Here is a 24503-nt window from a genome sequence, read left to right as displayed (position 1 = left end):
AAAACCCAAAAATGGTAACTTGAAGATTTTTCTAGAATTATAACACAAAATAAAGCACTGACAAAAAATAAAATTTCCATTCACTGGAGTTGTATGACTAAAAGGGCAATTACTGGGCATTCATTCAAGGAAACAACCATGTAAAAGAGCTGTCCATGGCAGTGACATGCACTTGAAGCTGTTTCCATCAGTCCCTCCAGGCAGGGAGAACTGCTTAAGTTTAAGCAGCACCACTATGTGGATCAAAAATAAAGATGCCAGATAAAATACAGGATGCCTAGTCACATTTTACCTTCAGACAATGAAATGTCTTTGTATCACTATGGCCAATGAAATATTGTCCCTTGTAACATTAGGAAAAACTTATACAAATATTTATTTTTTACTTCCCTGAAGTTTAATTATAACTGGACATTCCCTAATTTCATTTGCTAAATCTGAAAATCTTTGTTGGAAAATAGAGAATGTGACATATTTGAGAAGCCAAAAGAAGCTATATACCTGTAGCACAGCATTTCCTAAAATACAGTATTGTTTACATGAGATTACATTAGTTAGCAGATAGTCTTTTTTATAATTTTATAGTTAAAGTATGTTAAAAACACGCCAGATTTCCACTTATATGTATTACATACACACACACACAAATGAAAATACATTTAAACTTTAAAAATATTAAGGAAGATATAGTGGTTAGATTCAGGATGATTGACATTTAAGAATCAAGGAGGGTGATGAGAGATACAACTAGAAAAGTCAACAACAGTCAGATCTCAGAGAACTTTTTAAAAATTAGGTGATGTTTTCAAAGGAAAAGAATAAAATTTTAGCTATGTCTGTCTTTATTGTTCACAGCAAAGATCATCATAATAATCCTGAAAACAGTAGAAATTTAATGCAAAACAGATATGTTCCTTAAGTTTTCAATTCAGGACAGAACCTGTTTTTTAAAAAACCTGTGGCCAAGCAACAAACCATTTGAGAATTATTTGAAAGAACAAAAACTGCCAGGATTTTAGATACCACATAAACATGACCGCATAGAACAATCAGCTCAGAAAAGGCATACCTTATGCTGTAGCTATGTTTAGTGACCCTGCATACCAATCTCCAACTTCAGCACATAAATTGAAGACCTACCTCAGAATACTTACCAAATTATTGACATAAATTATATGCCAGTCTCAAAAATGGGACTCTGAAGTGCATAGAGAAAGTCATCTGCAGACTTCTCTTGGATACAGAGGAATCGCTGACCATCAGTTCTCCCCAGGTGACACCTGCCCTTCTGCACACTCCTAAGGACAAGCTGCATAATTGTCCTTTGAAACTGGGACAATTATTTAGAAAACTGGGGAGGCAATTTACTAAAGTTCCAGCTAAGAAACATGCCATTTGAAGCCTAATTAGAATTTTTTAAAAAACCAAAAAATAATAATTTTCATCAGGCCTTGTAAATGGAAGCAGATTAATATAGAGTAAATATAAACCCTTGCTCTGAAGCCATGATCATTAGTTAATAATTACATGTCAGTTAAAAGATTCCTTGTAGCAACTTTAAATAACAATATCATTCATCCATCTCTACCATCTAATATTATAATGAAATTGGCACATTATTATTAATTTAAAATACTACATAAAGAATTTGGGGTCAAACAGACTATATCTGGCAAATAGAAGATAGTTGTTGGTTTGTTTTATTTTCTCCTAGTCTACAGAAATTCATATTGAAACACAGCAGAATAAAAATTTAGGCGGTCATGTTTAACTTCCCCAAAAATTCTAACATAGGATAATTATATTATCTTTAGCTTCTGACAGTTAATTCAGATGAATATCTCCATTGCTCCTGAAAGAAAAAAAATAACTTTTTAGTTCTTTAAGCAGGATATTATTTTAAGAAAGGAAAGTGTAGAAAGAGGAATTTATTGTCAAATGAAATATATAACACTAATAGGAGATTTCATACTTGTCCAGCTGGCTGCAGATCAAATAATTCAGGATGAAACTGATCCAAGTCTTTTGCTAAAAGGGTCCCTTTCTTTTATGGGTGAGGAAGGAGTATTAGCAGCCCAGAATAGCCAGGAAGATGCATATGGAATTGAAGACAGTGCTGGGGCCAGAACCTTGAATTAAGAATCAGGAAGTCTAAGTTCTATTCCTGGCCCAGCCTTTAATTTATTATGGCTATCTATGTGATGCCACAGCTCACTGACAAGCAGGGCATTCAGGCAACACTGTTATTTGCTCAGCTAACACTGTTGGAAGCACTGGGTATTTTATTGAATTTTTTGTTCTCTTCCACATGCTTGGCATTAGGAGAACAGAGCCTGTGTGTGTGTCCAGTGGACACGCTCTTTTCTCTAGACTTCACATTTCTCCAGTCTGTAAAATGTCTGGTAACCTGTACCTCCTGCCCACCACCTTGTGTGTGTGCTGTGATTTCTTCTGTTCAATTAAGAGCACTGGAGAACAGTGTTGGGATTGTCTTCCCCAAAGGGAAAGAAAGAAGGAGAGTGGAGGCTCCTGTCTAAGTCTTACCAGTTCAGAGATACTTAGAAAGAATGACCCTTAAAAACCCTATTTATCTCCCCCAGATAGCATGACAGTTAAAGTAACTGCACTGCCCAGTGCTAAATAGCTCTTCAAAGTAAATTAGGAGCATCATTTAGATTTCCAGATGCTCACCACATGGCTTAGCCAGACTAAGTTTTGGACAAGGAATCAAATTGAATAGAAATTTCTTTTCAAAAATTCTTTTTAATTTGTTCTTTTTAGTCATACATGACAGTAGAATGTATTTTGACATATCATATAACCGCCCATTTCTGTGGCTGTGAATAGAAGTTTCTATCCTGACTTGCCTGGTCTCTACTGACCTGTGTCTAAAAGAGGTATAACTGGCTATTTCTTCCCCTGCAGTTACATATATTATCTACACTTTGACAACAGCTGGTTGCAGTCTCAAGGCAACAGGAAGTTTCTGTCTTAGCACTACACAGGCACGTACTAGGAAAAGAAGACATATATCACACCGTTGACTAAGTTCAGCTCACAGTTAACTAAATGTTTTTTCCTCATTAAAAAAGCAGACTCTGGCTGTCCCATTAAGAATAGCCTGTTTGTGTTCTAAACAGGCACTAGATCCTTAGGCTGAGTGAAAGAGGGTACACAGAACATGGGGCAGCACTTCTCTCTTCCGCCCTGGCCAGAGAACACACAAAGTCGTGTATTTCATTCCAGGCACCAACCATTAATTAGATAATTGACAGAATTCTGTCATGTTCAGAGAAGAATAAACAGAACTAATAAAGATTTGAAAACGTGTCATGTGAGAAATGATGAAATGAACTGATGAAATGGCCTGAGCATGTAGCTCAGTGGTAAAGTGTGTGCCTACCATGTGAAGGTCCAGGGTTCCATCCTCAGCACCACCCACCCCACAAATAAGGAACTGAGGATGTTTCCCCTAAAAAGGAAAAAGATGAGCACAATGTAGTTCTTCATATATTTGAAATGCTGTTTTGGGAACAGACACCACTTATTCTGTCTAGTTCTGGAGGAAAAAAAAAAAAACTGGGAACTCAGAGTAAGACAAAATTTTACTTTTTACAGTTTTAAAAATTATAGCTGCACTTATATAAAATAGGTTGCTTCCTAGTCAACAGTAAATACAACACGTAGTACAAACATACAACAGATCTTTGAAAATTGTTAAATAAAAATTTAAAGAACTGGACAAGAGAGCTTCAAAGGTTTTGTTTGTTTGTTTGTTTGTTTGTTTTTTCCAATTGATTGTTTCAGTCATTGGAGCTCTTCAAAAACAATGTTCCTGCAAAAACAAAAACCAGACTGCAAGAGTTGAGAAGAGTACACATGATACCCACGAGGGCATTAATTTAAAATGTTATGTATGGAAGGAAAACAAAATGGAATGTTGGAGAGATCAGGGCAGAGTGTGAGACAGCCAGGTTCTGGGCTCAGATTTACCAACGCAGGATTGACTTGGACTTAGAATATCCCTAGAGTTCAGTTTCCTCATCGGCAAAATCAGGACACTGGAGCTGGTAACTGCAATTCTGAACTCCTGTATTTCTTAGCTGTTGGGTGGGGTATCTAAGAAAGATACTGGAAAGCTTAAAGATGTTTTGACTTATTCAAAATTATAAATATAATGTAAATCATAATGAATTTTTTAAAACATTACAAAAATATCTTTCATTGCCAGTGTGTAATGAGAAATCTAAAAGTTTATGAGACAATAACTCAGTAATTTTCTCACATGCTGCTAGTGGTCTCCATTGCACAAAGAGTGACGTTTACCACTTGACCATGAACTCCAAAGCAGACGATGCTCTGGCTCCCATTTGGCTCCAGCCTCACTTTGCAGGAGCCTTCACTCCCTCTTCCTCCCACGTGTCCTCCTTCACATACCTAGCCTTTATTCTGATCTTCTTATTGACCAAATTCATTCATTTCCATCTTGTTATCATTGTATCACTCCTTACTCCACCTGAAATACCAATTTCCCAGTTCTCTTTCTCCTCATCCCCTCTTTCCTCCTCTTCTCCTCCTCCTCTCCTTCTCTCCCTCCCTCCCTCCCTATCTCCATATACCTCCATCATCTCTTCCATCTCATCCCCCACCTCGACTCTCTCTTCTGCAGAAAGCTCTTTTCTGACTATCCTGTATAAAGTAGGGCACTCCTCCTACAGTTACTTATATATCATTACCCTATTTTTTTTATACACTTGTTCCCATTTGAGGGTATTTATATGTGAATTTTTTAATGTTCATTGTCTATATTCCCATAGTTGGTGATATTATTCAGGAAAACAGGGGTCTTATCTGTCTTGTTCAGTGATGGATATTTAGTCCCATTAGTAATATTTTGCCTATAAGCAAATGAGACAGACTATGTCTCAAAATAAAAAATTTTAAAAGGGCTGGAGATATAACCCAGTGAGAGGGTGCTCCTTCGTTCAAAACCAATGATGATGATGATAATAATAATAATGCTGATTTACCCAGAACAGCTGTAATGAAAGTAAAGAAGAAAGGAAATATGGGAAGGAAGAGAATTAACACCTTGGCCTTGATTTGAAATCAATACTGATTTCATGGATAGGTAATTTCACTTATTAAGCTTTCTCTTCATGGATTGTTGTAACAGAATGAAATTAAATCTCCATTGAAGAAGTCAACATAGCCAAAATCTGCAAACACACTCTCTGTTTTCAGGTGTGAGCTAATTTCCAGAGTTTAGACGTGGATATATGAACTGTTAGAACTTTAGAAATAGTAATACCTATGATTTCAAAATAAGGCCTAATGATTTTTAGCTGAAGTATCAGATCTATAGCTGGTCCATCTTGCAAGGTTTTATAAATGTGCAACACAAGAAATACTTGACACCCCAGGCTGAATATAAATGGTGAACCCTGAGGTATCCCTGAAAGAAAGGGAAAAGAAACAGGGCTATTTCTCTAAAACTGTATCATAGAGGGGCTGGGGATATAGCTCAGTTGGTAGAGTGCTTGTCTTGCATGCACCAGGCTCTGGGTTCAATCCCCAGCCCTAAAAAAGAAGAAAAAACCACAATTCTGTATCATAGAGCAAGACTGTTTGGTTTTAGCCTTTTGGCAAATCATTGAAAGCATTTAATGCTCATCCAATGGATTTGAAAATGTTTTTAAAGCATAAACTCAGTATCCAGTTAATTCAAAGACAAATTCGTTTTGAGACTACTGCTGATAAGCCCAAGATAGCTTCAGGGTGTATTGCTGTGTCCAACATTAACTTAGTAGCTGGAAAAATATGAAGATATATTTTCTTTTTTTTTTTTTTTGAAGATATATTTTCTAAGGCTTGGGAGGCATTATTTCACAGGCTTCTATTGATTTCATTGGTATTTGTCCTGAAAATGTATTACATGTGCAGTGTATAACTTAATTCTAAATTGTTTGCCAGGTAGAAAAACTTAATCTTTGTCCTTGAGGATATAACTGACAAATAAAAGACAATTACACAAAAACCATATGTGGATAAGAAGATGCAAAGAAAATCATCTTGTCAAGGACAACTATAGTTTAATAGAGAAGGAAATTATATAAGCAAAAACACTGGAAGAGTCATTAAGGGGACTTAATTACTATCCAGCCAGACTTCCATTTGGGGGGACACTTACAAGGGTATTAAATGGAATAATCTCTAATTTTTCTGGGACTTTCTTTTAGGTTATAAGCACTATAAATAACCCTCCTTTGATATAATAATGTTCTATCATGTTGAGAGATATTACATAAAGTTTCAGATTTGTTCGCAAATACCATATATACTTTTAAGCACAGTAAAACTTTATGATAACCAAAGTTCATGATTCTCTGTCAGAGCTTAATCAGCAGGGACAATGGGAAGAAACTGAAACCATAATAATTGTTAGTATTCTGAAGGAATTGGGTCATGGCATAAAGTTCTTAATTTATTCTCTAAAGCAATGTCTTTGTGGAAACAGGAGTAATTCGTACAATATGTGTTAATCCGTTAAACCAAGTTCAAGTTCTTTTTAAAAAAAAAAAAAATTTACCTAATATTAGCTTAAGTAATTAATTCTCTGACCAACTTAATCTTGTAAACTAATTATTTTACCTCTGAAAAATAATGCCTCTGTAAGATTAGCAATCTGCTCTGGTTGTTTAAGGCATAGAGATTCCTGTAGAATTAGATTAATCCGTGAAATTACCCTGTTATTTGGGAGTGCCTCCCAATGGGAAATTTGAAAGGATTAGAAGAAATGCCAAAAGCACAATAGAAGGTCTGATTCAGGCAGTCATCACATTCCTCCCATGACTAATGTCATCAGGGAAACAAAGCCCCAACCTGCTACCCTTGTGTAGACATGCCCTAAGGATCACATCATGATTATTTCCCCTTTGAAGTTGGCCACTTGTGGTCCTTTCAAAGCTGGTATCACCAAATAAATATCTTGGACAGATGGGAGGTTGGCAACTCCAAATGATGATTTATCTCAAATGGGCTTGCCATCAGTCCACAAGTCTCTCAATAGATTTTGCTTCTAAAGAACCTACCTTTGTTTTCCATGGTCTTTTTCCTTCTTTCTACCCAAGCCTGATCCCAAGAACACTGCAAAGAATTTGGAAGACTCCTGATACTAACTAACTTGATTTGAAGGAGTAATAAAGAACCATTTCCAAGTAAACCTACAAGGACTGTGAGAAGCTTTAGCTGCTCCAATAGACCAGCACATTTCCAGAATTATAAGTCTGTATTCCAGAGTACTCAGAATAAGAAATCAATGATATATATACATATATATATGTATATATATCACACATCATGTATATGACTTTCTTTTAAGTTATAAGCACTATAAATACCACTCCTTTGACATAACAATGTTCTGTAATATTGAGATTTTATATATATATAGTCAGTGACATATGACTTAGTTTGAAGTAGTAGTAAGTAAATGCTCCATTCAAGAAAAATTGCCTGCTGAACAAACCAAACACTTTCCTTGCTTCAATCTAGTTTTTTGTAAATTCAGAAATATTCTGTCAAAAATATTCTCTCACATACATTCTTAACTGTCTAGCCACACACACACACAAAAAAAATGATTAGTAGCTTGTAAATAATCAATTTGTACTGTGCAAAAAAAGAAAACTAATATATCTTTTCTGAAGGCTAATTAACTGGCAATGGGGAAACATGTATCAGCATCATTGTTATTACACTTTTTTCATATCTTTAATATTCATGTAAAATGCTTTCTTGGCACTAGATCAGTATCCTCCCCATGAAGAGCCCATTGATGATGCAGAATAGAACTTCCCTTCCTCCTTAAGTAGAACACTGCCTATTATCCAGTGTCCTTTTTGTCACATTGAAGAACAGGGAACTTTTTATTCTTTCCAAGAAATGGCCTTTCAAGTTCAGTAACAACATGTTCTGTTCCTCAGGAAATGAGAGAAGATCGAGATAAGGCGCGACTGGACTCCATGGTGCTGCTAATTATGAAACTGGACCAACTTGACCAGGACATCGAGAATGCTCTCAGCACCAGCTCCTCTCCATCCAGCACACCAACAAACCTGCGGCGGCATGTTCCTGTAAGCTTCCCCCTTCCCACTTCTCCTCTGCAAATGGTGTGTCTCTTTACTACACACAGTTCCTGTTACCAGTGAAACATCTTTGCTAATAGCATCTTCTCGTGTATATAGAATAGAGTCCCATAAAAACAACTCAAGTATTTCCATGCTTAATGCAGAGAATTCATAGAGAAATGAATGATACAAAAGAAAATATTTAACATTGAACAGGAAGAAAGGTCACTGGGATATTATGTTTCCTAGTGATTAAATCCTCTTTGCTATAGCTGTTACCTTAACTGACAAGTCATCTCTGATGTGATATAAACTCCATTATCAAGTACTGTTTGGTAAATTATTTCCAGTGACCTGCAAATGTAAATTGCATGAATAAAATATTTAATAACTATTTTGCTGCATGGATGGGTAGATGGTGGTTGAATTAACCCAGTATACTGTAAGAAAGAATTTAAATGAGATTAACTTGAGAGCACTCTAAAATTCATTCAGTGAAATATAACAAAGAGAACAGAGGTTAGAATTATATTCTACTGTGCATTAATATTATATGACAAATGCTCCTCCGAGATTCTGACATTCTGAACAAATTTTGAAAGAGATAGATTTCAGGATTAACTATACATTTTACATACTTAATGTTAGCTGTATATTAAATGACTTTGTGTATTAAATGCAAAACTACTAAATATGATGGTGGAATTTATAATTAAGCCATGAATCCATTTTCAATTTCTAACTTGTATTATGCAAAAATAAGCACATCAAGTCGAGAATGAACTGAGATCAAAGCGGCGGAAAATCACGTAGAAAATTTGAGCACCTATTTCTAAAATACAAATATTCTGTCCTCAATTCCTTTGTATAGTTCTACCATTGCTTTGTATAGTTCTATCACTGATTTTGAAGTAAAAAAAACAGATTAAAATAAAAGCTAACTCTAATATATCAGTGCATATTACTCTAAGGTTAACACATTCATTCTTTGTAAAATTTTCAGATGAGTAAAAGGCATAGAGAATGGAGTAACTGCATGTTCCAGAGCTGGCGTACAGATGCTGCCAGTCTCTATCCAGAGCTGTGTTAATGAACCACTACACCATGCTGCTTTCTCTAACTGATCATGAAAATCTGATATCTTAATCCAAAATGATAAAAGTAGTAGTAATAACAATAAAATTTAATTAAAATTCAGTAAATACGAAACTAAATACTTATAAAATCCAGTAGAAATGAAATACCTTCCTAGTCAGAATCAATTACTTTCTCCCCTGTGCCACCCTAGTGTGGTGCACATAATATAGTTTTACCAAGTAGAATTGGCTCCAAATGGAATAAATACAAAGTTTTTCTTGAAGGTCAACAAGGAGGGACTATTTAATTTTATTTGCATATGAAGAATGTATAGAAACTTCATGCTCATTTGCATCAACAACTTCAAAGACAAGAATAATCTAATGTCTTTAATAGGAGGTAATACTTAATAACTTTTTACCATTAATTTAGCTGTGAGCTATGTTTTCTCCAAAAATGTTCTAGTGTGACTTGTTAATCTCACCTATCTTTCAAATCTCTCTTTCCCTTTATATTCAACTTTCCTCAATCTCCATGTATTTAGGAGAAAGATTCAGCCCCAGATTTCTGCTGAATACAACTCCATACTGTTGTTACTATCTCAAAAAGCAACCGAACCTTTATTAGCTACATAAGGACAAACAAAAATAGGAGTTAATATGTTATGATCTTAGAATTGGTCTACACCTATATTTTCTGCTTCCATTCAAATTTGTAAATTGGATTTTATATTACACAATTTAGCTTGTGGAAAATTACCACAACAATTGCTTCTGCAACTAGAGATTCATTTCTTAGCTCTCTTTTTATCGTCAGAATCTACCATAGTAGAAACATTGTGAACTTTGGTGGCTACAGATCTGGTTCAAATTCCAGTTTTATAACTGACTATTTGGGAACATAAAAGAATTATTTAATTTCTCAAATTATTTAATTTCATATAAAAATGAAAGTTGTTGTTTCTTAATGGATGTCTCATTGGGAGAAGCAAATGAAAGAATGTATGTGATATGTTTTGCATAGTTATGGCACAGAATACATATTTGGTAATGGTGAATTCTTGTCCCTTTGCCCTGTACCCACATCAGGCAGAGGGCTAAAGATGAACAAGACAAGTTCCTCATGCCTCAAAACTCTTTTTTGGTCTTTATGATTTTCTAGGTCACCCCAGGGTCTATATTTATGTTCCTTGGTATTTAAAGTTAATTTTAACATTCTCTCATCATCAAATTTTTTTCCACAAGCACTTTCCATTCCTTTTGATAATTGTGCCATGGAATAAGAGGATTATAATGGCATGATTATGACCTTAATCATTAACCAAGGAACACTGTCCCAGATTCAGAGGAGACACTGCCTCTACCCCACCCACCCACTCCACCGTGAATCTATAGTTTAGCAAGAAGAATAAGACATACAGTGAAACCATGATTGTTCCCTAGCCCCAGTTTGAGAATATTTATGAAAAAAATGCCAAAGTTAATTCTACATATAATAAAGAATATGAAGAATAATATAGGCTAGAATCAAATGATTTTAACATGAAACAAATGTTAAAAATGAAACAAATATTAAAATAAAGATTGAGATAAAGATTTAAAGAGTCTGCCTAACTAGATCCACACAATTTGGTGATACCTTGATAGATACTCTTTTGCAGTCCCAAACCCAACTTAATCCAAGCATTTACTAATGTCAGTATCTCAAGATGGCTAAAGATAGCTAATCTCATGGGATAAGTGACAGATAGTAGTGTTTAGTAAGCATTAATCTTTGTATATGTTAATTCATTGATCCTCTTGACAATCCTAAAATGCAAAACCTGAGTTTCAGAAAGGATAAGTAACTTACCCAAGGCCACACAGTTGGGAAGTGGTAATTAATTTACCTGGAGTCACCCAACTGGTGAGATTACTTGCACATCGGAAAAGCCATGTTCATCCTGCTATATTATAAACCTTTCCAAGATGCAAATTTTTCATTGACAATGGGATAAACATCATTTCCTGAACCATAATCCTCTTGTCTGATAGGGTCCTTTTTACTTAATAATAAAATATTCTGAGTTTTGAGTTACTAATAGGGGGACAATGTGTAATCAAAGGGATATACAATCTCTTGAGATATTTCATCCATACCATGGGGGTAGTTTAGGAAATATGTAAGCTGTAGCCATTTCTCCACCTTTAAAGTACCTCTGACATTGCTCTGCAGTATTTTTCGGTATCCCCGGATCATCCAAGGTAGCTATTCAAACATTTAATAATCCCCAAACCCCTACCCAATCCTTGCATTTATTTATCTTGTCACATAAATGGAAGCCAATGACAGAATTTCCAGCATCATAACTGCTTATGGCTGTAGGTGATTCTACTTTCTTTCTTCCTTTGTCAATCAAAGATATGTTGTTCCCATCATATAATTCTGATCTTACAGTTGGGTCCTTACTTCCGTTCCTTACTGTCTTCTAGCTTAGCTCCACCAATTCTTTGTTATAGGTTCAAATGCCAGTGCCCTCTTCCTATCAGTTCTTATCCTTTTCTTAAGCATATAGACATGCTGTATTTTCTCTGTCATGTATGTACTAATTAAATAAATCCTTTCTTTGTTTAAGACTGCCATGTTATAATAAGTGTTGGCAAGGATGTGGGGGAAAAGGTACACTCATACACTGCTGGTGGCACTGCAAATTAGTACAACCACTCTGAAAAGCAGTATGAAGATTCCTTACAAAACTTGGAATGGAACACTATTTGACCCAGCTATCCCATTCCTCCATCTTTACCCACAGGTCTTAAAATCAGCATACTATATAGTGACACAGCCACATCAGTGTCTATAGCAGCTCAATTCACAATAGCTAAACTATGGAAGCAACCTAGATGCCCTTCAATAGATGAATGGATAAAGAAACTGTGGTACATATACACAATGGAATATTACTTAGCATCAAAAGGGAATAAAATTACGGCATTTGCAGGTAAATAAATGGAATTGGAAAATATGATGCTAAGCAAAATAAGCCAATCCCGAAATACCAAAGGTAGCATGAGGGCAGGAAAGATGGTGGAATGAAATGGACATCATTACCCTAAGTACATGTATGACTGCACATATGGTGTGATGCTATATCATGTACAACTAGAGAAATGAAAAGTTGTGTTCCATCTGTGTATAATGAATCAAAATGCATTCTGCTGTCATGTACACCTGATTAGAACAAATAAAAAACAAAAAGACTTTCCTGTTAGTACACCAGGAAAATAGACATGGGTGGTAAGTGAGATCATTGCTGTTTTTCAATGTAGAAATTTAAAAACAAAAGCAAAAAGTCTTCCCTTGATCTTTACTCAAGCATTGCCCTATCTCACTCTTTTTGGGTGTGAGCCAAGCTTTCATCTGAGTATCTCCTCCTTGATTTAATTCCTGGCTATGGCTCCATCACTTCTCCACCCTTCATCTCCTAACTGACAAATTCAGTAGGAACAGCACAGTCTTTAGCTATTACAGTGACACTATCCAGCACTCTCTTCCCTTTAATTATCACTACTCCTTTGGCTTCTGGCTCCTCCCTGTTTTTGCTTCTCTACCTCTGTGACACTTACTTTCTATATATTCCATTGGCTCCTCTTTCCCCATTTGTCCCTTAAATCTTATATCCAGGTTCTAGACTCAATTCTCCTGACTGTGTGACTTTGAATGTTCTCCCTGGGAATTAGCATGGCTTATGTCACCTTCTTCATGATGAGGGTCACCAATGAGACAGCTTTTTATGATCTCCATATCTATATATCCAGTGGACCACTAGATTCTCAGTCTTTTGCACCAAAATTGAACTGCGTAAGCATCTCTAGCACATATCACACTGGATTACCTAGCACAACAAGAACTCCTGAGATTTTTATACTTCTATAGCCAGGTATAGTTGAAGGAATAGAGTAAGAGTCATTACTAGAGCCTTGTAGGAGGATGGTATAAAAGAGGAACTACACAAAGCAAAGGTGAATTGCAGGTAAATTATTAGGTGATAGTATAATGATAATTTGGATCTTATTCACCACTGGGTTTGGGTACAGAAGCAGACAAAGGAGAGAAGGAATGTGAGAGATCAGGAGAGAACTTGTATGATATTTTTCATAGTGAACAGAGGAAAGAAGAGAAAATGATAAAGATTTCTGCCAAACTGCACATTATTACATCAGTTACTTAGTTGTTTAGGACCTCAATAGAACAGATGGAGTTAGTTTACCAGGTTGAACCCTGAGGTCAGAAAGGCCTGAGTTTCAATGCCAGCTCTGTGAGAAAGTGTGACTTGAGTGGAGTGACTCACCCCAGGTCATGGCTTCATCATCTCTCAAGTGATGATAATAGAACCTCCCACACAGGGGTGATGACCACAGAGGAAGATATGGGCGGTGAGGTAAGGTCTGTAAAAGGCAAAAACACAAAAAGAGGGTAGTCTTTGATTTAAATATATTATTTCACCTCAGAACCCTTGCATGGTTAGAAAGTTGCAGGATTACCCAGTTAATTACCTAATCAAATCATCAACAGGAGGGCAAAATTAATTGCAACCAATTTTTGATCTACAAAAGGTCAAACATAAATGGATTATAAATTACCTGCTACTTATGAGTATGCATTAGATAATATTCAAAAATTACCTGCTATTACCGACTACTTATTTGATGCTTGAAATTTAAATGAATCATATTTTATCTAGAATAAAATGTTTCTTGCTTTCTCTATGCAGAAAAATAAATATGCAAATAAAATAGATGGCCTGATCTGAAGTCACTCCAAACATCAGAAATTCGGTTACAGTCTTGTACTTTATACACAAACACATTATTAAAGAATGCAGTATACTCTTCATCATTTATTACTCTTCGTCTTTATTAGTATATATCTTTTATACCATTACAACTGAAGAAAACTGAGTTTCAATTCTATTTATGATTTATAATTTTATAGCAAAAAAAATACTTACATTGTGAAGACGAAGAAAGGAAAGGTTTGTATTATCTATGCAGTTGTTCTTTTACAAAACAATATTACATGACCATGTTCTATGTGTCAGGCACTGTTCTAAGACCTGAAGATATATCAGTGTGCACGTCAGGCAAAGCTCCTGATTTTGTGATGCATGCCTTCTAATTGTCAAAGATTAAAAGATGGAGGAATGGATCTGTAGATAGGTAGGTAGGTAGCACAAAAAACCAACAGATTTATTGATAGATGGTAAATATAAATAAGGTATGGTGAACAATAAGATGTTAACAAAAAGATATTGCAGATGTTAAAGGAAGGAAACTATTTTGGCTTTAAATAGTTAACAGCTGCTTCAAAGAAAGAGCATAGTCCCTGTCGTAGACACCAGCTTGATCTACTAGAAGAACTGAAAACAGGCAGTACTACCAGAGCATCCTAAGAAACCAAAGAATGGTAAAACATATAGTCAGAAAGTTAGGGTTCAGGGAAGATATTTGACCACTAGATCGTGGTGAGGCTGAGATGTAAAAAGAGTAGATGCAGAGATATTTAACTCATTTTTTCTCAGGTTGAAAGCATGGGGTGACGTGTGCCTTTGCCCTCCTCTCCACTTTCTTCTACTCTCACCTTTCCTCTTTGCAGTCAGTTCACCTGTAAGAGAACATTTGATAAATTAAATGCACAGCCTTTGCAGAGGTTACCAAATGATTGCATCATTCAACGGGTGTCTTAGAAGTAGTTATTAAGAAGACATATGATATAAATAATGTTTCTAGTAATGGTTAACATTTAATGAAAATGACCACGCACAGTTACATGCACTTTTTTATATATCTTGCTTAATCCTCATAAAATTCTCTGAGTGCATATCATTAGCATACCCATTTTCAAACAGGATCATTGAATCACACATGACAAAACATAATTCATGCCCTCCTGTAGTGTGTGGAGTGTTAATTGAATTACTCAAGGTCACATAGTGAGAAAGGGTATCTATGGTCTTCTACCTCCTAACTCTTACTGCTATGCCCTAGCTAGCTCTCCCACCTACCCCTTCCAATTGGCATTATGTTGTTAAATTACTCAAGTTGTATGATACCTCTCTCTCAAGTAGTTTCAGACCCTCAGAAGAGTATGATTGTTATTATGAAATCATATGATTTTGAGTGACATGTCAGTGTTAGCAACCCTTAAATGTGTGTTGACAGAAGGAAGTGGAAAGGGGCTGGTGGCAGGGAAATGAGCACAGAGGGATTAGTCACACGTCATTCATATGAATGCATTTGTTTTTAATAGGATCTGGAATCGGGATCTGAAAGTGGAGCAGATACTACTTTAGTAAATCAGACACAAGTAAATTTGCCTTCTAACACTGAGTCCACTGATCTACCATCTTCTACCCCACTGACCATTTCTGGAACCAAACCCAAGGCAATGGTAAGTTGTAAATAAGAAGTCAGTCTCAACATGTAAGTGTTGTGACTATCAGATGAGAGTTGATATTGTATCCATTCAATATAGAAGAAACACTCTTGGAGTCTTTGCCATGTCGATTTGGAGTATTCACCACCCTGAACACACATGTTTGTTTAATCGATGACAATACAGTAAGTTTGCTAAAACAGGCCATGAATCCAGAATTATGCAAAATATGTAATTAAATTTTGTTACTAAACACTCATAACTTTAAAGAACCAAGAACACAAAACTGCAGAAGGCTTTTCTCCTGCATTAGTATCCTAAGAATGCCACTTGCTACTTAAAAACTTCCTTGACATATAGATGATAGATACTGATGGATAGAGGGATGAATAGATAAGTAGATAGATACAGGGAGATGACAGAGATGGAGATAAAGATATCCAAAATCATTCACTTTATAGATTATCTGTGGGCATTGATGATAATACACATGTGAGGGGCTTAGCTAAGTGTTTGGTACAGAATAAGGGCTGAATAAAGGTAAGCTACTGTCATTATAATGATGCTTCATGGACTTCATAATGCCATCAAAACAAGTAAAAATATAGTTACTGCATGGAATAATACAGCATGGTGAATTGTGAATAAAAGAGATTTTCCTTTAAGCAAAAAGTGAACTGCACCAGGAAAATAGTATTTGACTCTAAAAGGTAACATTTATGGAGGAAGTAATTACTACTTCAAATATCTACAATCCAAGCAGTTCCAAAATAACCTTTCCTAGTTTGGTGAAAATCATAGTGTTGTATTATTTTTTTTAAAGCCCATGTTAGCTTAACACAGAGAAACAAGTTTGGATTGCTTCTTTGCCTGCCTTTAAAATAAAATAGTGCTCTGAAATAGGACTCAACAGAGAACACTCTGAATTTGAAACATGGAAAATGTACTGCTATTGCAATATGAATGAAAATACATCGTTGAAAATGCAGATGTGTCTGATTTTTAATATTTACCTAGAAATTACATTTCCTGTTATTATATATATCCAGAGTACTTTGGTTGATAAACATCTATTGAACACCTCTTACATGCCATATACTATGTTAGATGAAAAAAAATGGAGAGGAATAAAACATATTCTCTGTCTTTAAATAATTTTCATTCTAGCACAAGAAGATATGAAATGCAAGTGCTATGTGCACCATGGTAGTGCTGTATGTATTGGGAATAGGAGGAATCAAAAAGTTACTGCACAATGCTATTTTGGGGTACACTGAAAATACGGGGTCAACCCTGTTGAAATGCAAAATTAGACTGTGGAATCCAAGTATTTCATTTAACCTCATTCTGATTAAGGAAGGATTTTTTTTAAATACATGTTCTCTCAATGTTTTTTTTTAATATTTTTTAAGCTGTCGATGGATTTTATTTTACTTGTTTTTATGTGGTGCTGAGAATGGAACCCAATGCCTCACATGAGCTAGGCAAGTGTTCTACCACTGAGCTACAACCCCAGCCGTCTCAGCAGTTTAACTTGAAGATTTTGAGAATCATTGGCTTTTTAACATTGGGGATGTGGGTAAAGGCCCTTCTTAACGGTATTTTTTGCTTTAATTTGCTTTTGGAAGCACCTGCTAGTACCCTGCAGAACAGTTCTTTTCACCCTGATGTTTACTTTCACATTGGTCTTTCAATTTAGAATAATTGCCAGTGGTATCCACTTTTGTCCCCCTGGAAAGTGCAGTATCTGTGTAAGAGTGCCTCATAATCCCCTATCATGTATACAACTGTGTGTGCAGTTCCTTTATCTTTCTTCATTACCCTCATGTTTTCAAGTGTAGTAAAGAAAGTTACACAGAGGCGTATACAATGAGAAAAACAAACCATCAGCTGTCCCAGGACTAATCCTTTGGATACCTTGTGATGGGTTCTTTGTTCAAATTTTTCATCCTTTGCTTCATCAGTTGACCAAACTATTTATTCAACTGTCACAATTAAGATATACTTAAGTCACTGGGCACAGTGGTACCTGTAATCCCAGCTGCTCAGGAGGCTGAGACAGAAGGATAACGAGTTCAAAGCCAGCCTCAGCAAAAGCAAGGTGTTAAGCAACTCAGCGAGACCCTGTCTCTAAATAAAATACAAAATAGGACTGGGGATGTGGCTCAGCAGTCGAGTGCCCCTGAGTTCAATCCCCAGTACCCCCTCAAAATTTTAAATATATATACTTAAATCAATTATTAAACAGAAAAAAATATTTTTGATATATCCCAAATTAAGCACTCACTTATAAATTTGTTAACTTTGAAGAAAACAGAATGTGACTAGAGCCCAGATGCCCAAGGTGCTTCATAATCAGGACACATGAATCATTCTGCAACTGACCCCGCCTCCAAAGACAATATTCCAATTTAAGAAAATTAAAAACTGACCAATCTACCAATACCTTGGTATTAGACAAATGGACATATATCTGTTTCCTTCTTCTGAACTATAGTTTGGTAACATTCCCCAACAGGTCATGAAAAGTATCTAGAAAGAAACATTCCACTGTTGAAGACAACTGACTTTGAGGAAATTTCTTAAATAAAATGGACAATTAATAAGAATAGCTTTAAAAATAGGCTTTTGCTTTGTGTGGGGGCATATGATTTTTTTGTTGTTATTAACAATACTATTCTTTCGGGTATTCCCTTTTTACTACAGTTTGAAACTGATTCTTGGGCTGTGAATAAATTTTATGTTGGCATATTACAACGAAGAATTTTATTAGAAATTAAACAGATACCTTGACCCATAATTTGGAGCTTAGGTAATATATGTTATGTAAAAGTAGTCTGGATACTTGGTGAAAAGGAAAAACTCTTATTATCCTACAGATGTCTTCTTTTCACTATGGACTAAATTTTCAATTTTAATGTGAAGTAGAAACATGAATTCTAAGAACAACTTCTTAACACACCCACCTATATAATAACTAACCTTCTGTTCTATCATGTCACATTTTTGCAGAATGCTTTCATTCATTTCAGAAGTTTAGCATTACATTTGATTTGCCACTGCAAAACCTATTAATAATGGTGACTAACTTCCAAAAATATTTGGCTTTCCTTTTATGCCTAAGGTCCCTGGATTTCTAAGTACTATTTTTCAATAGGAATTATTTTATATTTATTATTCGAATCAGATCAATGAATAATCTTCAAATTTTTTGCTAATTCTATGTGTATATCATGCTGAAAAGTAAGCATTAAAATAATTATGCAATATATTTCACACAAAAATGAATGAAAGTGTTTAAAAGTAGATTATCCTTTGTCAAAAGAAAACCCACACCTAGAAAAAAGAGAACCCTTGCACTTCATGCTAAGATGTTGATCAATTTCTCTACTAAATCTGCTTTTGTGCCTTTGAAACAGACTCAAAATGCCTTCCATACTAGAATGTTCTACAAACAACTCCAGAACAGTTGTGCCTTTTATATAAAGTGTTTTGAAGCACTGTAGAGCAAGATACTGATGTCATTCTCCATCTTCAGTGTCTTCCATGGACAGAGTTGTTCCAGTGTTAGTTAATATAAGGCAACTACATTAATATAAGGTAGCTACATGAAAGATTTTAAGGCATGACACTATAAATTCAGAGATTATTTTGGTTTTTTTTTTTACCCTTGATGTTTTTTATTAAAGTATGCCATTTATATATCATATATATGCATATATATATATATATATATACATATATATATTCCTAATTTTAATTATTCAGCTTAATGGACTTGTGTGTCTAGATAAACCTAAAGTCTTGCACATCTATATACTCTTGAACTTCCCCCCAGGTCAAGATGGACTATGAACAACAGAGTGAAGCCTGCTGGAATTATATATATCCCTATCTGTTTTTTAATTAGACCTAAAATCAATATGGTTAAAAGTAAATGATACTTACAGCCAATTCTAGTTTCAAATTTTACTCTTTTTTGATTGACATGTTTGTATTTATGTATGGGGTACAGCATTATAATTTGGTACATAAATATAATATGTAATGATGAAATCAGAATAATTGACATTTCTGTCTCCTCATATATTATTATTTCTATGTTTTTGGAACCTTCAAGCTCTTCTCTAGTCACTTTGAAATGTATAATAATTTGTTATAGACTATGGCTACTCCATTGTGCTCTAGAACATCAGAGCTGATTCCACCTTCCAACTCTGTTTTCCAACTCTATTATCCAACCTCTCTCTGTCTCCAACCCCTTCCCTTCCTAATCTTTAGTGACCTCTCTCTCACTCTACTTCTATGTGATGGACTTTTTTAGCTTTCATAAATGAGTGAAAAAACACGGTATTTATTTTTCAGTGCCTGGTTGTTCCACTTAACATAATGTCCTCCAGTTTCATCTATGTTGACACAAATGACAGATTCTCATCTTTTTGTGACTGAATAATATTTCATGATATATATATATATATATATATATATATATATATATATATATATATCACATGTTTATACATTCATCTATCACTGAACATCTCAGTTGATTCCATTTCTTGGCTCTTGTGAATAGTGTGCTACAATAAACAACTGTGTGCAGGTATCTCTTTGATATGATTTTATTTCATTTGGATATTATGTCCAGTAGAAGTGGGAATGCCAGATCACATGGTAGCTCTTTTTTTCAGTTTTTCAGGAATCTCCATACTGGAGTAAGATGACTTTTTAACAATATTAATTCTCTCTCTGATGTATACTCTTGTCCTTTTGTCAAAAATTGGTTGGCTGTAAATACGTAGATTCATTTGTAGATCTTCTATTTTGTTCCATTGGTTTGTGTCTGTTTTTATGTCAGTACTATGCTGTTTCAATTACTATAGTTTATACTAGGTTTTGCAATTATGTGTTGTGATGCCTTTAACTTTGTTCCTTTTTTTAATGGTACAGTTTTATATCTATATATCTATATATAAATATATAGATATAGAGATATATTTATTTATTTGTTTGTTTGTTTATTTATTTATTTTATTATGTGGTGCTGAGGATCGAACCCAGAGCCTCACGTGTGCTAGGCGAGCGCTCTTCCCCTGAGCCACAACCCCACCCCTTAACTTTTGTTCTTTTGTTTCAGAATTGTTTGACTCTTTGGGGTCTTTTGAGGTGACATAAGAATTATGTGATTTTATTTTTCCATTTCTGTGTAGAAGGCCATTGGTTATTTGATGTGGATTGCATACAAAATCGCTGGGGGTAAGATGGACTTTTTAACAATATTAATTCTTCCAATTCATGAGCATAGGATGTCTTTCTGCTTTTGTGTTATGTCCTCTCTAATTTCTTTCATTGTTTTATAATTTTCATTGAAGGGATCTTTTACTTCCTTGGTTAAACTTTTCATACATGTTTTACGTGTGTGTGTGTGTGTGTGTGTGTGTGTGTGTGTGTGTGGCTGTTGGGAAAGGGATCTCTTTTTTATTTTTATTTCTTTTTCATCCAGTTTGTTATTGACATATAAAAGTCAGTAGGACTTTTATATGTCAAACTGGTTTTGAATTCCACAACTTCATGTCATCTGCAAACAGGGGCAATTGCTCCTTTTTTCAAATCTGAATGCCCTTTATTTTTTTCTCTTGCCTATTTGCTCTGGCTTAGACTTCTAGTACAATGTTGAACAAGAGTGCTGAAAGTGAACACCCTTGTTTTGTTCCTGATCTTAGAGGAAATGCTTTCATTTTTTCCCCTGTCTCAGAGGTTTTCTTGTGGTTGTTTTTCTTAAGGACAACTTTAAGAGCAGATGTTCATTAAATCACCATTAATTGTATATTTATGAAGAAAAGAGCTCAAGCCCCAGAGAATAAGGAAAAGAACATATTTTATTTGTAAACTAAGTAACTAGAGAAACAAGAAGAGTCCAGCATTCTGCTGAAAAGGACTGAGAACATCAACAAGCATGTAAAGGATGTGATTTTAATTGAGTCTAATCTCCAGCCCTGCCCCCCACCTAAGAAACTCCTTTAGTTACCAGATGACACAGAGGATTCTAGTAACAGCAATGAGAACCAGAATCATTTGAGCAAGTTGGGACAGAGCAGCTTTGAGTGTATACTAAATAACCTAAAGGAACGTTGGAACATATTGGCATGCACATCAGAATGTGCTGCATACTGGAGCTACAAAACAACCCTAGTATTGAAGACTTTGAAAACAGCATAAATTATTAACACTCAATATCTATAATTGCTACAGGGTAAAAAAAAAAAAAAGAGGGGAGATATACAGCCCCCTCCAGGTCAAAGAAGTAACACTAGCTCTAATTCCACAGGTTGAAGGCACCTCTAGTCTTTTGATCATTATTACTAAGGAGCCATGGATGAGAGGAAGAACATCAATCAGCTCATGGAGAGCCAGGAGTCCAGGGCAGGTAGAATGGCTCCCAGCCAGATGCAGCTGATTCCTTACAAGAGTGGTTCAAACAAACCCTGCCTAAACACCTCTAGAAGATGGCTAAAATAGAGCTTCGGCAGTATGTCCAACTCTGGGAGTCCATGATCATTTCTGGGTGACTTTAAAAAAGATCCCAATGCCATATCCAAACTGATACGTTAGTTGTTTTTACTGACAATTCTCAAAATTCCATGCTCAGCCCAAGCTATTGTTGGAGGGGGAAAAGTAATCCTCTCAACATGACCACAAAACACAGTGGTTGGTACTGAAGTGAAATTAGTGAGGCACCTCCATGCCCTTTATTCATTTCCCCTTCCGGCATGATAGAAGCAAACTGCAATTTTTTGGCCTGACATTTGCTGTCATTAGTATTGTCCTCCCTAAAATATACAGACATTTTGAGGTAGAGGAAAATGGAAGATGGTGACACTGTAATAATTTTGACATTGTTAAAAGTGATTTAAAAGTCGTATCTTATTTTCTTTTTTCTCACTCATTGAGAATATAGTCTACTATGTTACTTTTGAAATTATCAGTTCATGTTTTGGTCATTTTGTAGAGAAGAACCCATAAATTGTCATTCATATATTCTGAAACTGTAGGAATATAAACTTTAAGAAAGTTCTGGAAGTTTCTATCTATTAATAATCATGGAGAAAATTGGGTTTTGCTCATGTAATAATATTAATAATTGAAAACCTGGGCATTTGTGGAATTCACACCATGTGGCAAATGCTGTTGCATGGACTTGGCTGTCACCATTCATTGGAGCTTCATAAAAAAAAAAAGAGGGGAGATACAGCCCTTTCCAGGTCAAAGTAGTAGATGCTATTGTTGTCTGCAGCTCATCAATAATGAAGTGGCTAACCAAGGTGCCTATAGTCTCGCTACTTCTAGGAGATGGTGCCAGGACTGCACCCAGTGCCCCTCAGCACTGCTTTATACAGAGATTCATATGCTCTCCTTCTGGCTTCAGAACTAATATAAATTGGTGTGAGATGTTATTACATCAGAAACTAAATATCACTCATGTCTGAACTCAAAATGCATAACAACAGTTTTTTGTTGTTGCTGTTCAGTTTTGTTTTTCCTTTTGTTCTTTCTTTTCTTTTTCTTGTCTTTTTTCTTGTTTATGTTTTGTTTATTTGTTGTTTGTTTGGTAGGTACTGGGGACTGAACCCTGGGGCACTTTGCCACTGAACCACACCCTCAGCCCTTTTCATTTTTTTTGTTGAGACATGGTCTCACTAAGCTGTTGAGGGTCTCACCTAATTGCTAAGGCTGACCTCAAACTTGTGATCCTCCTGCCTCAGCCTTCCAAGTTGCTGGGATTACAGGCAAGTGCCACCATGCTTAGCCAATAAGCACAGTTTTACAAACAACAACAACAAGACTTGTTCATCGTAGCATGGTGTAGGTTATCACTTCTAACACCACTTTCTAAATTTCCTACTTACCACAGATTTTATATATGCCTTTATGTGGATGTGTAAGATATATATGTGTATGTATACATGTCAGATTACATATACAGACAGACAAGTGTGTTTGTGCATATGTGTGTACATTCATTTTGAGTATGTCTATGAATATTTTTTCCTATCAAGGAATTAAGGAAAAAAATTTAAGCTGGAGTTCATGGATGGATTTAGAAGGATCCCTGATATTTCTGAAATTGCACTTTAAATTGTGTATACATGTCAGCATTTACACATTTCTGAGAAAACTGTTAATAGCTTCATCAGAGTCTCAAAAGATTCTAAAAACACCCACAAAGAAATGCTGTGTGAATTTTGATGATTCGGTCATTTATTCAGTAAAGAGAGCCGATGTTGGACACAGGAATGTTTTTGCTACAAATAACAAATACACGTCAGGTACATGGACAGAAATTATTTTGAGCTTACTTTCTAATGGGGCAACCCACTATATTCCCTCTGTGATCATGTAGACTATTTTTCATATGAAAACTATGCTATGAAATCATAAAATTTGTATTTATTATAATTATTTGCATATAAATAAAAATTAAACTGATCCAAAAAAATAAAGAATAACTCCCAGGTGTTCCTCTATTATAATAGTTTCAGTGTAAACCAGGTTTTAAGTCTAAATGCCATCATAGATCTGATATATATATATATATATATATATATATATATATATATATATANTTTATATATATGCTATATATATATATATATATATATATTATAATATATTATATTCCTTAGGCTAGTCATTCTGCTTCTGCTTTTTAATGGTAGGCATTAAAACTGAAAAACACCATGTGGTTTCTAGAGTCTAAATTATATTATTTTAAAGTATCATTTTAAACCTAATTCATTTGGGTGATAGTTGTATTTTATTTTACCAGGTTATATAAAATATATTTTGCATAAATTATTTACAGATGAATTTTTTTAACAAGAC

The 24503-nt window shown here is 35.0% G+C and overlaps 1 protein-coding gene across 5 annotated transcripts in view; it reads left to right on the top strand.

The window, feature by feature from the left end:
• Nucleotides 1-24503, top strand: part of Dlc1 (DLC1 Rho GTPase activating protein) — a 389714-nt gene that overhangs the window by 88041 nt on the left and 277170 nt on the right. For all 5 annotated transcript variants that reach the window (XM_048791799.1, XM_048791800.1, XM_048791801.1 and 2 more), the window contains exons 3-4: nucleotides 7986-8135; nucleotides 15495-15635. In XM_048791799.1, the coding sequence (XP_048647756.1) occupies nucleotides 7986-8135; nucleotides 15495-15635 (291 nt within the window). The remainder of the gene's footprint in view (nucleotides 1-7985; nucleotides 8136-15494; nucleotides 15636-24503) is intronic.

Source organism: Marmota marmota, unplaced genomic scaffold (genome assembly GCF_001458135.2).
Source record: "Marmota marmota marmota unplaced genomic scaffold, marMar, whole genome shotgun sequence".
In the NCBI taxonomy this organism is placed as follows: Eukaryota; Metazoa; Chordata; class Mammalia; order Rodentia; family Sciuridae; genus Marmota; species Marmota marmota.
Note: the sequence above shows the minus strand (reverse complement) of the source record. Positions and strands in the feature narration are given on the sequence as shown.